Genomic DNA, 12,506 nt, shown 5'->3' on the forward strand with positions numbered 1-12,506 from the left:
CAGACGGAGACAGGAAGGGGTGCGAGCGGCGGCCGGCGCGGGGAATCCGGAACCCGGGCGAGTCCGCTCCGCGCGGCGGCGGGAGGAAGCCGTGACCCCAGATGGCAGCGTGTGGCCGCGGTCGGATTTAGAAGGGAAAGCAAGCTCTCCTGGGACCGGGGGGAGAGATGCGTGTATAAAACAAAGCCCTGGGTGTGTTTACGGCACGAATTTGCTCCGGGAAGCTTCGTGTCTAGGAAGCGGGGGAAGAAAGTTGAGGTTTTACGAAGTATAATCGGCACGGTATTTGCACCAGGACGCGGGCTGGATGGAGTCGCCCGGGGAATTAAGCGGTGGACGGGCTGAGTTATGCTGTGGGCATGGGGCTGGCGAGTGAGATGCTTGCTTCCAGTCCGGGGCGCGTCTCCTAGGTGCAATAAGGAGGCTGGGGAACGTGCAGGCCGAGCTGTGGACGCGTCTGTCTCCCGCCCCTAGGTGGGATTGAGGAAGCGCCACCTCTGCCGCACTGAAGTCGGAGCTGACGTTTTATTCCGTGGTTTCATTTGACAAAGTTAAGTTGTGTTGTCTTCTCAGTTTTGCTGGACGTTTCTCAGCCACGTAGACCTTGTGAGGTGTTCCTGAATCTCATGGTTTTAGGGCTTGGATTCAGCCAGAGACAACCCAGGCGGTTTGGGCTCGGAACTTCTCTCGAGTCAGTAGCACCTTCGGTGAGTGGCTCTCAATTACTGCTGCTTAGTTCACACTTCAAGTCTTGGTTTGGAATTTTCTGTTCATTTCGGTCTGTCTGATCCCTGCCAGCAGTTTACCATTTCTGTGGCATCTGGTCCTTAATGAGACTCTTGTGTTCAGCGTTGACTGTGCTTTGGTATTCCAGGATTGAGGTTCCTGTTACCTGTTTTGTTTTGTTTTGTTAATTTGGCCACACCCTATGGCCTGTGGTAGATACAATCTTTGACACTGCAGGAGACAGCACCTCGGGTGTCTCTGGGCTTAAAACCATGCTTTCAGGTCCTGCCACTCCTGAGACACTTCCATCAGGAGAGGACCTGTACTCCCTGTAGCCAGATTTTCTTTCCTCCTCCTCTGGTCAGTCGGCCAGTCGTGGCACTTCGGGAGTTGTTAACAACCGAAGTTCTTGAGGTTGCGATATTCACTTTACAACGACTTTTTCCACTCAGGTGCACTGAAGGAGATAACATCTAAGCCAGATCCGTGGGCAGCAGGTTTTTCCTACAGTCCCAACAGAGAAGACAGTTGTCAGCGAAAGTAACCTGCTCTTAGGGACACTCCAGGCTGTGGCTCACTGCTGCCAGCCTCCCCCCACCCTCTCCTCACCGGTTTTCTCAGCCCTGGGATTTCTTGGGCCGGAGGAGAGTGGCTTTCTCTAAGGACCTTGAAGGCATTTGTTTCTTCCACATGAGAGCCAAAGTCTTTGGAGTCTTCAGATTGCAGGCTCTAGAACCCACTCTTCTCTAAATAAGTCTCCTTCTGGGAGGGCTCAGGAGGTCTGACTCCTGCGGCCTCCACCCCACCCTGTCGGAATGGGTTTGACAGCAGAGGAGCAGCCCTTTTGGAGGGAGGACAGGTGGAAGTCCTGGAGTGCGGGCAGGCAGGTATACTCGCCCACCTGCTGCACGAAAAGACCCGCGGCAGCCGCTGGGAAGTCACTGTTGCCCAGCCCCTCACTCCCACCCCTCATCAGAATTTTCCTGCTCCACCTTAAAAGTCTGTGCTCTTCTCCCATCCCCACTCGAGGCTGGTGTCCAGTCCTGGGCAGCATTGGGCTTCCTTCGGCCTGTTCTTCTGGGCTGGCCTGTCTGCCCCATACCTTTCCACAGCAGCCAGGGTTTCCCCTGCTCCCGATGTTGCAGCCTATGGGACTGGAGCAAGGGGGTGACGGTGGGTAGGAGGAGACCCCTTGCACGCCCTGTGCCAATGCCCACCCTTAGCTGGGACTTCTCCTATGGACTTCATTTGCTTCTCCAGTGCAGAATGTGTCAGAAAATTCTTCAGCTCTGCTTTTGAGTTTGTGGAGATGCCCCTTAAAGAAGGGCTGTTAGGTGAGAAGAATTCTTGTTCCATCTTGTTTGTTTGTTTGTTTTGAGGAAGATTAGCCCTGAGCTAACATCTGCCGCCAATCCTCCTCTTTTTGCTGAGGAAGACTGGCCCTGAGCTAACATCTGTGCCCATCTTCCTCTGCTTTATATGTGGGACACCTACCACAGCATGGCGTGCCAAGCGGTGTCATGTCCACACCCGCGATCCGAACCGGTGAACCCTGGGCTGCTGAAGCAGAATGTGCGAACTTAACTGCTATGCCACCAGGCGACCCCTATCTTGTTTCTTTTAACCCCTGAAGTGAAAATACATTTATTTCTTTTTTCCTATAAAAATGATTGTTGCTTATTTAAAATAATAAAAATAGTAATATTTAGGAAATTATGAAGAAGAAAATCTTTTGGAAATTTATGCAGCCCTAACCACTGTGTTACTCATTATAGCTTCTTACACAGTGAAATTTTAAGATGGTTCCCTGAACCTTCCAGAAATTATATGCAAAAGTTTTGTGATTTTATGCCTGTGCATTTTTCTGGGGAAAAAGGTCCTTAGCCTTCCTCAGATTCTCCAGAGGTCTTCCCACCCACTGGGTTTCTGTGTGTTTTTATTCCCTTGCTCTTTACCGTCACTATATAAACAAACGGAAGCCCTCCCTGGATTCTACAGGTGTGTGCTAAGGGGCCCGTGATGCTGCTAAAATCCAGCTTTTCTTTGGCTGTCCATTATGCCGGAAGATTTGGAAACAGACATAATACTGAAATAAATCTATGGTATGCAGTAGGATGCAACATTAGCATGACAAGGAATTCCATGCTGTTTGGGGGGCCATAGCTACCCCTTGGGCTAAGTGTCACTGTACTGCTGTTATGGTAATTTGGTGGGAAACATTGAACTATCTTGATAGTAAAAACACACAGCCACGTTCTACTGTTTTTCTCACTGACTCCTCTTGACAGTTGAAACTCCAGCCTGCTCCCTTCTTGAAACTCTTCCTTGGCTCGAGATGCCACAACCTCCTGCTGCTCTTCCTGCCTTTCTGGCAGTGGCTCTTCAGGTTGCTCATTCTTGCCTGGCCCTCAAATGTTTTTAGTCCTGAAGGCGCTGTCCAGGGCCCTCTTTCCCCTCTCCCTGTTCTCCCTGGGCAACCTCGCGGATTTAACTAGTTTAACGCTGTGGCGCTGATTCCCTGTTGTGTATCTCAGCTCCCATCCCTCCTGCCTGCTCCGCCTTCCTTGGATGTGCCCTGGGTCCCTCAGTTGCCACGTGTCTGTGGTGGAGTCGCTGTTCTCTGCCCTCTCCTAAGTCCCTTGTTCTGTTGGTCAAGCCAGAAGCTTCTGAGTCTCTTAGGACTCTTCCTGCCTGTGTACCCCATGTTAGTCAACCTCTTGGGTTGTTGAAACCCAGGGCTGCTTCTGAAACAGCCTGAATCATCTCCTCGTCTGCGGCCTCTGCTTCTGCCTTCATAATCTTGAGCCTGGACTACTGAAGTATTTTCAACTCATCTCCCTGCCTTTCATCTTGCCCGTTGCCCTAAAAATATTCACTCTCCACACGGTTGCCGGAATACAATCATGTTGCTCCTGCATGTGAAGTCCTTGAACTACTCTTAGGGCCACCATTTCCCTAATGTGGTGTATGGGGCTCTACAGAATTGGGCTTCTGCCACCTCAGGGCTGTATTCCAGCAGCCATATCAAGCTATTCCTTGAATGTGTCGTGTAGTTTCACATCTGTATCTTACTCTTCCTTCTGCTTAAAATATCCACTCCCTAACCCCACCCCTACCCTTGGCCTACAGAGTCCCATTCTCCCTCTAAGACTCACCTGAGTCACCACCTCCTGTGTCTGTGACACTTTTCCTAACCTCCCTTCCCAGTGAGATGCATTTCTTCTGGGTCAGCATGTCAGGGTTCAGGCTTTAGAGCCGCCGCCTGGGGTCATATCTCAGCTTCTTGTTTACTGACAGTATGACACTGGGCAGCTAACTGTGCTGTGCCTCAGTTTCCTCCTTTCTAAATGGAGATAATAATAAGTCGTACCTCACAGATTATTGATAAAGGTATTGAAGAGAGTGGTTACTTCAATAAATATTATCATCATCACATTGCATTGCATTTATGTGGTTACATGTCTTTCTCCCCCCAGACTAGTGCCTTTGAGCATAGGGAACACAGACAACAGAGGTGTAGTCCCTGCACCTAGCATTGAATCTGGTACATAATTCACAGCCAGAAAACACTGGGGTGGGTATGTGGGTGAGAGAGTTAATGAATGAGTCTCCAGTGTGGATCATATACTTGATTGGCTAGTGGTAATGAGCATCTTTTCATGTGCTTATTGCCCACTTGTATAGCTTTTTTGGAGAAATATTTGTTTAAATCCTTTACCCATTCTAAAATTGGGAATACTTGTCTTTTTATTGTTGAGTTGTTAGAGTTCTTTATATATTCTGGATACTAGACGCTTACCAGATGTATGATTTGTAAATATTTTCTCCCATTCTGTGGTCGTTTACACTTGGTAGTGCCCTTTTAAGCACAAAAAGTTTTAATTTTGAAGTCCAGCTTATCTTTTTTTCTTTTATAGTCTGTGTTTTTGGTGTCAAATCCCAGAAACCATTGCCTGATCCAAGGTCATGATAACTCTTAAGTTTTCTTCTAAGAGTTTCATAGTTTTAGCTCTTACATTTAGGTCTTTGATCCATTTTTGAGTTAATTTTTGTTTATACTGTGAGGTAGAGGTCCAACTTCATTCTTTTGCATGTGGCTATCCATTTGTCCCCACACCATTTGCTGAAAAGACTGTTCATTCCTTCACTGAATTGTGTTGACCCTTGTCAAAAATCAGTTGATCATAAATATTGTGAGGGTTTATTTCTGAACTATCAATTCTATTCCATTGATCTATTTGTCTGTCCTTATGCCAGGACCACACTGTCTTGTTTATTTCAGCTTTGTTGTAAGTTTTGAAAAATCAGGAGGTGTGAGTGCTCCCACTTTGTTCTTCATTTTCAAGATTATTTTGGCTATTCCAGGTCCCTTGCATTTTCACTTGAATTTTAGGATCAGCTTGTCAGTTTCTGCAAAAAAGCCAGCTGGGATTTCAGTAGCGATTGCAGTGAATCTGTATAGATCACTTTGGGGAGTATTGCCATCTTAACGATATTAAGTCTTTTCAATTCATGAACATGGGATGTCTTTCCAGTAATTTAGGTTTATCCAAGTATTTTAGAGATGAGGGATTGAAGAGTTTCTGCCCATGAATATTCTGGAGAGGAGGATCTGATAGGAGGTACTCAGTATTTGTGGAATGAATGAATGAGAGAACTACCTTAATAGTATTTCTTGTAAGCATATTACTTATGAGTTGCTGATGGAAAAAGGATGTTGGAATACTAAGATTTGGGTGTGTGGGCATATGAACTCTAGCTTTTCCTAACCAGATAGAGCTGAGGATATGGATCCGGGACTGAGAAATCAACAGGTGGCCTGCAGTTCTAAGCAGAAGTTGGATGCCCTCACTGCCTTTTGCTGAGAACATTTCATGCTGAAATTAACTAAGAGGCGTTCTTGGTTACTTAAACAAATAGAGGCAAGGGTAGGATGGAGTAAAATCTAGTATTGGTTTGTAAACTTTTAGATGTCACCCAAAAGAGATTAGGACAGAATTTTCTTGCCAAATTGAGAGGCTTGTTCACCTTCCCTAGTAGAGACTCTCTGATGTCTTTCTTACCTGTTGATTTTCTCAGCGGTCTTTATTAGGATCCTGCATTTCAGGTGTTGCTCAGTTGACTCCTGACAAGCCAGCTTGTGCCCACTTCTACAAATGCTGGCTCGTGAAGCTGCAGGCGGTGGCAGCTTTCCTAGCTGGATTTGGCAGCTGGCTGGAGAGGGCCTGAATCAAGGTCTTCGGAAACAGCAGCTCCTTACACCTCTTCTTTTGAGGCGCTGTCTGTCATTTGCTCTGTCATTTTTCCAGGATGTCTTAGCTGCCATTGAGATCCAGGCAGATTTCTTTTTTTCCATAGGTTGGGAGTGCGTTTTGGAAAGCACAGGGACGTGGGCTTGTTCCACAGTCACATACAAGCTTTGTGACCCTGGCTGGATCGGCCCACCGTTTTTCCTTCTGAGAGACACTATCCTCATGGCCAACAAGTCCAGAGGTGCCCAGTGGCTGTTTATACCTGACGTTCCTGAGGGGGAGGGAAGAGCTGTGTTTGGACTCCTGGAATTTTCTTTTCAGTCTTTCACCAAAGAAGCTAGTCCTTGGAGTCTCCTGCTCCAGGGTCAGAGTGTGAGCCCTTCACCTCTGCTTTTGTCCTTGGAGGCTGGACCGTGCGCTGCTCTCTCTTTACCTGACTCGAGGCTTTGAAGCGCCAGCCTTGTTGCCCATGTTTCAGGGGTTTGCGGAGTGAATCGGTAATAGGACATGTGGTCTTTATCAGAAAGTCTTCGGGCTGTGAAGAGAGGCAGAAACCTTCCTGATTTCCATTTGTCTGGAAGTAGGTGTGCTTCTCTGCCCCTCCTGTTGGCACCCGTCACACAGGGTGTCGAGGCCCTGGCTGTGAACCGTCCCAGGGCGTGGGGTCAGTTCTGTGGACTCTCAGGGACTCTTGCCCTCCTTGTCCGCACATCACTGTGGTTCACAGTGTTCAGAATGCCCTTTGGGGGTGTGCACATCCTCTGCCGCCTTCTTGACCTTGGGCCAGTCATTCAACCTCTGGCTCCACTTTCCTCATCTGAAAAGTGATGTCTCTCTTAGGGTTATTACTGGGAAAATAGGTAATGTAATGTAAAATGATGAGTACAACAGCAGGCACTGAGCGAATAGCCACCTTCACTGCTGTCACCGTCCTCGTCGTTGTTGCCTCCACCCGGCTCTCCTTGCTGCTCTTTGGTCAGCTGCTGAGTTTTCAAGTCCAGCGGTCCCTTATGTGCCATTCTCAAATCCAAAGGCTCTGAAAACTGTTCTCTTTTTTTTTCATTACTCATCTGGCAGCAAGACCTGGCCTGAACTGACGTACATGATGTGTGGGCTGATTTATCACGCTTAAGGTGTTATTGCTGCATGACAAGGGGCACCCCAGACCTCACTGTTGTATAAGGACTGGTATGAGGAGGGCTGTGAGACCCTTCACTGCTTGAAGGAAGAATAACTGGTGTTGGAGCAGCCCCTTCCCCCAGGCAGCTGGTTGGTGTGTAGGCCTGCCCACGGGGCCCTCCCTGGTGACAAGGCCGTGGGCTGGCCTGCCCCAGAGGTGAGGGTGGGCATGACTGAGTGAGTCTGGAGTGGCTTTGTGGGAGCGATGGGGTCAGGGCAGGGGGAGGTGAGGACAGATGGACCAGTGAAGCCGGCTCTCGCGTCTCCCTCTCCTCCTTGGAGGGCAGAGCAAGTTGAGCGGGATAAAGGTCCAGGGCAGCCCAGCTTCCTGAGGTGGGCACCTCAGCCGCCAGAGACTTTGCAGTTTCCTTGAATGCTGCAGGCTGTCGGGAAAATAAATCTGAGGGAAGGATCCACTTAGGGGTCAGTTTCAAAAGGTGTGTGTGGGACAGGGTCTGTGAGATTTTTCCGCAGGGCCCACTGCACTGCAGAAGAAAATGGATGACGATGAGGCTTTATTCACGGGAAAAGGTGGACTGTTTTTCTTCCTGATGTGGTTATAAGTTTCTCGGCAGCCCCTGTGGTGTTGCCCTCCTGGCAGGAGGGCCCTCCTCACTGTTACGGTACATAGTAACCACACGTCTGGGCCCAGGAGCTAACAAGAGGATTGGGATTTTGTTTAGGGATCTGAGTCTGACAAGCAACTAAAATTAAAAGGCTGGACCTAGACTGAAGGTTGTTGAACTGGCTGAGAAGGGCTTTAAGCGTTAGATGCCAATTAGCTCAGATAGTTTTGAGGGGAGTAGTGTGTCTCCCTGACAGATGAACAAACCATTTCTCAGCAGACTCGTGCTGCTCATAAAGGTGCTTCAGACAAGACACACTCGACCATCCTGGTCCTTCCCACTTCAGATCCCCGGTGCATGTGGGACCCTGGCAGCATCCTCAACAGCTGGTCCAGGAGCTCCACCACAGATCCTTGTTTGCAAGAGGCTCTGGAGCTGGTGGCCAGGATGTAAGAACCTCAGGGCAGGACCTGTTGTTGGCATCCTCTGTTTGGCATTTAGCATCACTTTCTGTTCACCTGCCTATCTCTGTTTTCCTTTGAGTCACAAAGAAAGAAGCTTTTGGATCCCATTTAGAGAAGGTTTCAGAAGTCAAGTTTCCTTAAGGTTACTGTCTCATCTCTTGGGGTTTGTTTGGTTTATTGAACACATGCTATGTGCCAGCCGCCTTGTTGAGAGGCAGTGGTGACAAGACACCCTTGATAACTGCCTTCCTGAGCTCCCTGTTAAAGGGAAGAGCCACGGGAGAACTGACAGTTGTGATAAGTGCTGTGATGGGGGCCCACAAGAGGCACCCCTAACCCAGTGCACGGTGGTCAGGGAGGGCTGCCGGAAGAAAGCAGTGTGTCAACTGGGTCCTCTCCAGGGAAGCACAGGTAGCAGAGCCTGGCCTGAGGTGTGGGGGCCACGGAGGGGTCTTGAGCCAGAGCATGCTGCCATCAGGAGCAGAGGTGCCTCTGTGTCGGTTTCCTGGGCTGCCATAATGAAGTACCACAAACTGGCTGGCTTAAAACAGCAGAAACGTGTTCTCTCGTAGTTCTGGAGGCCACCAGTCTGAAATCAAGGCATCAGCGGGGCCCTGCATCCTCTGAAGTCTCTAGGGAAGGAGTCTGCCTTGCCTCTTCCAGCTTCTGGTGTTTGCTAACTTCCTTGGCATTTCTTGGCTTGTAGAATGCATCACTCCAGTCTCATGGCCATCCTCTCCCTGTGTCTTCACATTCCATCCCTCTGTGCCTGTGTCCAAATTTCCCCCTTTCATAAGAACTCCAGTCATATTGGATTAGGGCCTACCCCTAATGACCTTATTTTAATTTGGTTACTTCTATAAAGACCCTATTTCCAAATGGGGTCACATTCTGAAGTACTGGGGTTAGGACTTCAACATATCTTTTTGAGGGGCACAGTTCAACCCCTAACACCCTCTCCTGGGGTATGGCCAGCCCTGCAGCCTCCCATTTCACCGTCCTGTGTGTTCTCCTGCAGAACCGGGCGGTAGGTCGGCCCAAGGGGAAGCTGGGCCCGGCCTCCGCGGTGAAGTTGGCCGCCAACCGGACGACGGCGGGAGCTCGCCGGCGCCGGACGCGATGCCGCAAGTGCGAGGCCTGCCTGCGGACGGAGTGCGGAGAGTGCCACTTCTGCAAGGACATGAAGAAGTTCGGGGGCCCCGGGCGGATGAAGCAGAGCTGCATTATGCGGCAGTGCATCGCGGTGAGTGCAGCGGAGGGGCACCCCTTCCTGAGAAGGGTGCCGCATGCGGCAGGGTCCCACGCTTCTACACCCCCGGGAGTGGAGGTGGCAGCCCTTCCTTCCTCCCAGACCCTGGCCCTCCCCTGAATCCAGACCCCGCCTTCCTCTGCACCAGGCTGGTTTGTTCATCTGCTTGTTGGTCTGCCCAGAAAGGGGGCTCGGACTCGTACTGTTTTCATATTCCACGTTGCACGTCCTGGGGCAGTCCTGCCATGTGCTCAGGCTCCTTTTTCTTGATAATCTGATGGTCTTAGAACTCCTTCCTTCCCTAGATGACCGAGTACTTTGAAGTCTCTGCCATTAAAGATGTTAGGGCAGCTTGTCCTGTCTGTGACCCCGTTGCCAACATTTATGGTCCAGTTCATGACGGTTCTAGGCCCTCCCTTCCTTCCTGTCCTGCCTTCAAAGTCAGAGGTCTGGGTGGAAGGTCAGTAGCCCTCCTGAGGGGACTGCCCCAGATAAGGAGGACTGATTTATGGAGCCCAGGAGCTGGGCTCGTGGAGAGGCTGGCCAACCCCTGCAGACAGCCTTATATCTGGCTTTGCCCCAGGACCGGCAGTGGATGCAGACGGGCGACTTGGCATGGTCCCGGCATCTGCCTGTGCTTCCCCCTGCACACACACACCCACTCTGCCTTCCCTAAGGCACTGCTCACAGGAGCCCCAGGGTCCTCCCTGTGGGAATAGTGATCTCCGTTCTCCCATGGGAAAGTAGCCACTGCAGGAGGGACAGACCCTTGACCCGGGATGAGCTTCCCCGCAGGCCCAGCCTGGCGTTGGGTGAGACTCTCCCTGGCCGCTGCTGCCCCTCCAAGCCCAGGGGCACCTTCCGCCTCTCCCTCCACGCAGACACTGCTGGTGTTTTTGTTTTTCCTTTTTTTTTCTAATTGTGGTCAGAAACACGTAACATAGAATTTACCGTCGTAGCCGTTTTTAAGTGTGCAGTACGGTAGTACTACCTATATGCTCGTTGTCGTGCAAACCGATCTCTAGAACTTCTTCATCTTGCCAAGTGGAAACTCTATATCCAGTGAACAGCAGCTCCTCTTCCCCTCCCCCCAGCCCCTGTCAGCACCTTTCTACTGCACTCTCTGTTTCTAAGTGTGACTCTTTTAGATGCCTTATATGAGTGGAATCATGCAGTATTTCTCCTTCTGTGACTGGCTTATTTCACTTAGCATGATGTTCTCAAGGTTCATCCATGTTGTAGCAGGTGACAGGATTTCCTTCTTTTTAAGGGCTGAATAATATTCCATTGTATGTAAAATACTGCATTTTCTTTATCAGTTCATCTGTTAACGGACATTTAAGTTGCTTCCACCTCTTGACTATTGTGAATAATGCTGCAGTGAACATGAGTGTGCCCAATATCTCTTTGAGACACTGTTTTGAATTCTTTTGTGTTTATACTCAGGAGTTGGATTGCTGGATCACATGGTAGTTCTTTTTACTTGTTTGAGGAACCTTCATACTATTTTCCACAGAGGATGCTCCATTTTACATTCCCACCCACGGTGCACAAGGATTCCAGTTTCTCCACACCCTTGCCAACACTTGTTATTTTCTGTTTTTTGATATTGGCCATCCGAATGGGTGTGAAGTGATAGCTCCTTATGATTTTGATTTACATCTGGCTGACATTAATGATGTTCAACATCTTTTCATATGTTTGTTGGCCATTTGTATGTCTTCCTTGGAGAAATGTCTCTTGACGTCATTTGCCCATTTCTTAATTGGGTTGTTTGCATTTTTGTTGTTGAGCTGTAGGAGTTCTTCATATGTTCTGGATAATTAACCCCTTATCAGATATATGGCCTGTACATATTTTCTCCCATTCTGTAGGTTGCCTTTTTACTCTGTTTCCTTTACTGTGCAGAAGTTTGTGAGTTTCACTGCTTGTGTTTTTAGTTGTTACTTGTACCCCAGGTCATTTGAATAGATTTCAGGGAATTTGAAAGCCCCCTTGAAATTAAATACAGAGTTTTCTCTGTGCGCATGTGTTGATGTGCATTTTTCTGGAGCGAGGGTCTGGGTGACCCATTGCATTTTGTCAGGATTTAAGAGAGGTCGTCTATAGGGACTGTTGATTTTGAGAACAGTGTCACCTAAAACGTGGCATTTTTCAGTAACCCAGAACTGTCTCCTCTTTAGCTTTATGTTCTCTTCCAGCCCCTCTATCTTCCCTAGTGTCTCAGGCCCAGTTATCGGAAACCTGTCTCTGCTGTCCCCTGTTCTTTGCATCTCTGGTGCCTAGGCCGGTGCCTGGCACAGTGAGTGTTGGTCAAAGGGAACCTCACTTTCGTATGTCTCCTCTCTCCAACTTGACATGGCTTCTGGACCTGATGGCAAATGCAGACTTGGCCTGACCCTTGGTTCCTTACTCCTCTGCTGGCCTTTCCACTTTGTTAGGGCACTTCCTGCCACATTTTATCCACCTGACACATGCAGGCCCACCTCTATTCCTTTTCCAGGCCCTTATCTCTTGATGTGCTGGGGTCTCCCTCTTCTCATAACCAGCCTTCCCTCTGCCCCTCTCCAAGAGGCTTCCTTCCCAGACTTTATCCCTTCCCACTGTCCAGCGCCATCTGCCTGCTAGCCGAGACCTCGGTTTCCCCTGCAGTAGCTTCACCTCTGCTTCTGCCTCTCCTCACCTGTTTCAGTCAGTCTCCGACCCCTGCCCACCCACCACTCCCCGTCACAGACCGTCTTCTTGCCTCTGGGTGTTCCCCACCCAGCACCCCCAGCTTCAGTCTCCCCGTGCTCCCCTGCCCCAGGTGGCCTGGCCCGTCCTCAAGGAGTGTATGGCCTAGGCCATCAGTTCTAAACTGTGATCTCAGTACCGTCTTAAAAATCAGGAGGACCTCAAAGAGCTTTTGTCTATGTTGGTTATTTTTATTTATTTATTTTTTAAAGATTTTATTTTTCTTTTTTCTCCCAATGCCCCCTGGTACATAGTTGTGTATTTCTGGCTGTGGCATGTGGGATGCCACCTCAGCATGGCCTGATGAGCGGGGCTCTGTCCACGCCCAGGATTCGAA

The 12,506-nt window shown here is 49.5% G+C and overlaps 1 protein-coding gene across 13 annotated transcripts in view; it reads left to right on the top strand.

Moving 5' to 3' along the window:
• Positions 1-12,506, top strand: part of KDM2B (lysine demethylase 2B) — a 118,658-nt gene that overhangs the window by 88,190 nt on the left and 17,962 nt on the right. For all 13 annotated transcript variants that reach the window (XM_070515980.1, XM_044775914.2, XM_070515981.1 and 10 more), the window contains one exon: positions 9,206-9,430. In XM_070515980.1, coding sequence (XP_070372081.1) covers positions 9,206-9,430 — 225 coding nt within the window. The remainder of the gene's footprint in view (positions 1-9,205; positions 9,431-12,506) is intronic.

Source organism: Equus asinus, chromosome 8 (assembly GCF_041296235.1).
Source record: "Equus asinus isolate D_3611 breed Donkey chromosome 8, EquAss-T2T_v2, whole genome shotgun sequence".
NCBI classification, from domain to species: Eukaryota; Metazoa; Chordata; class Mammalia; order Perissodactyla; family Equidae; genus Equus; species Equus asinus.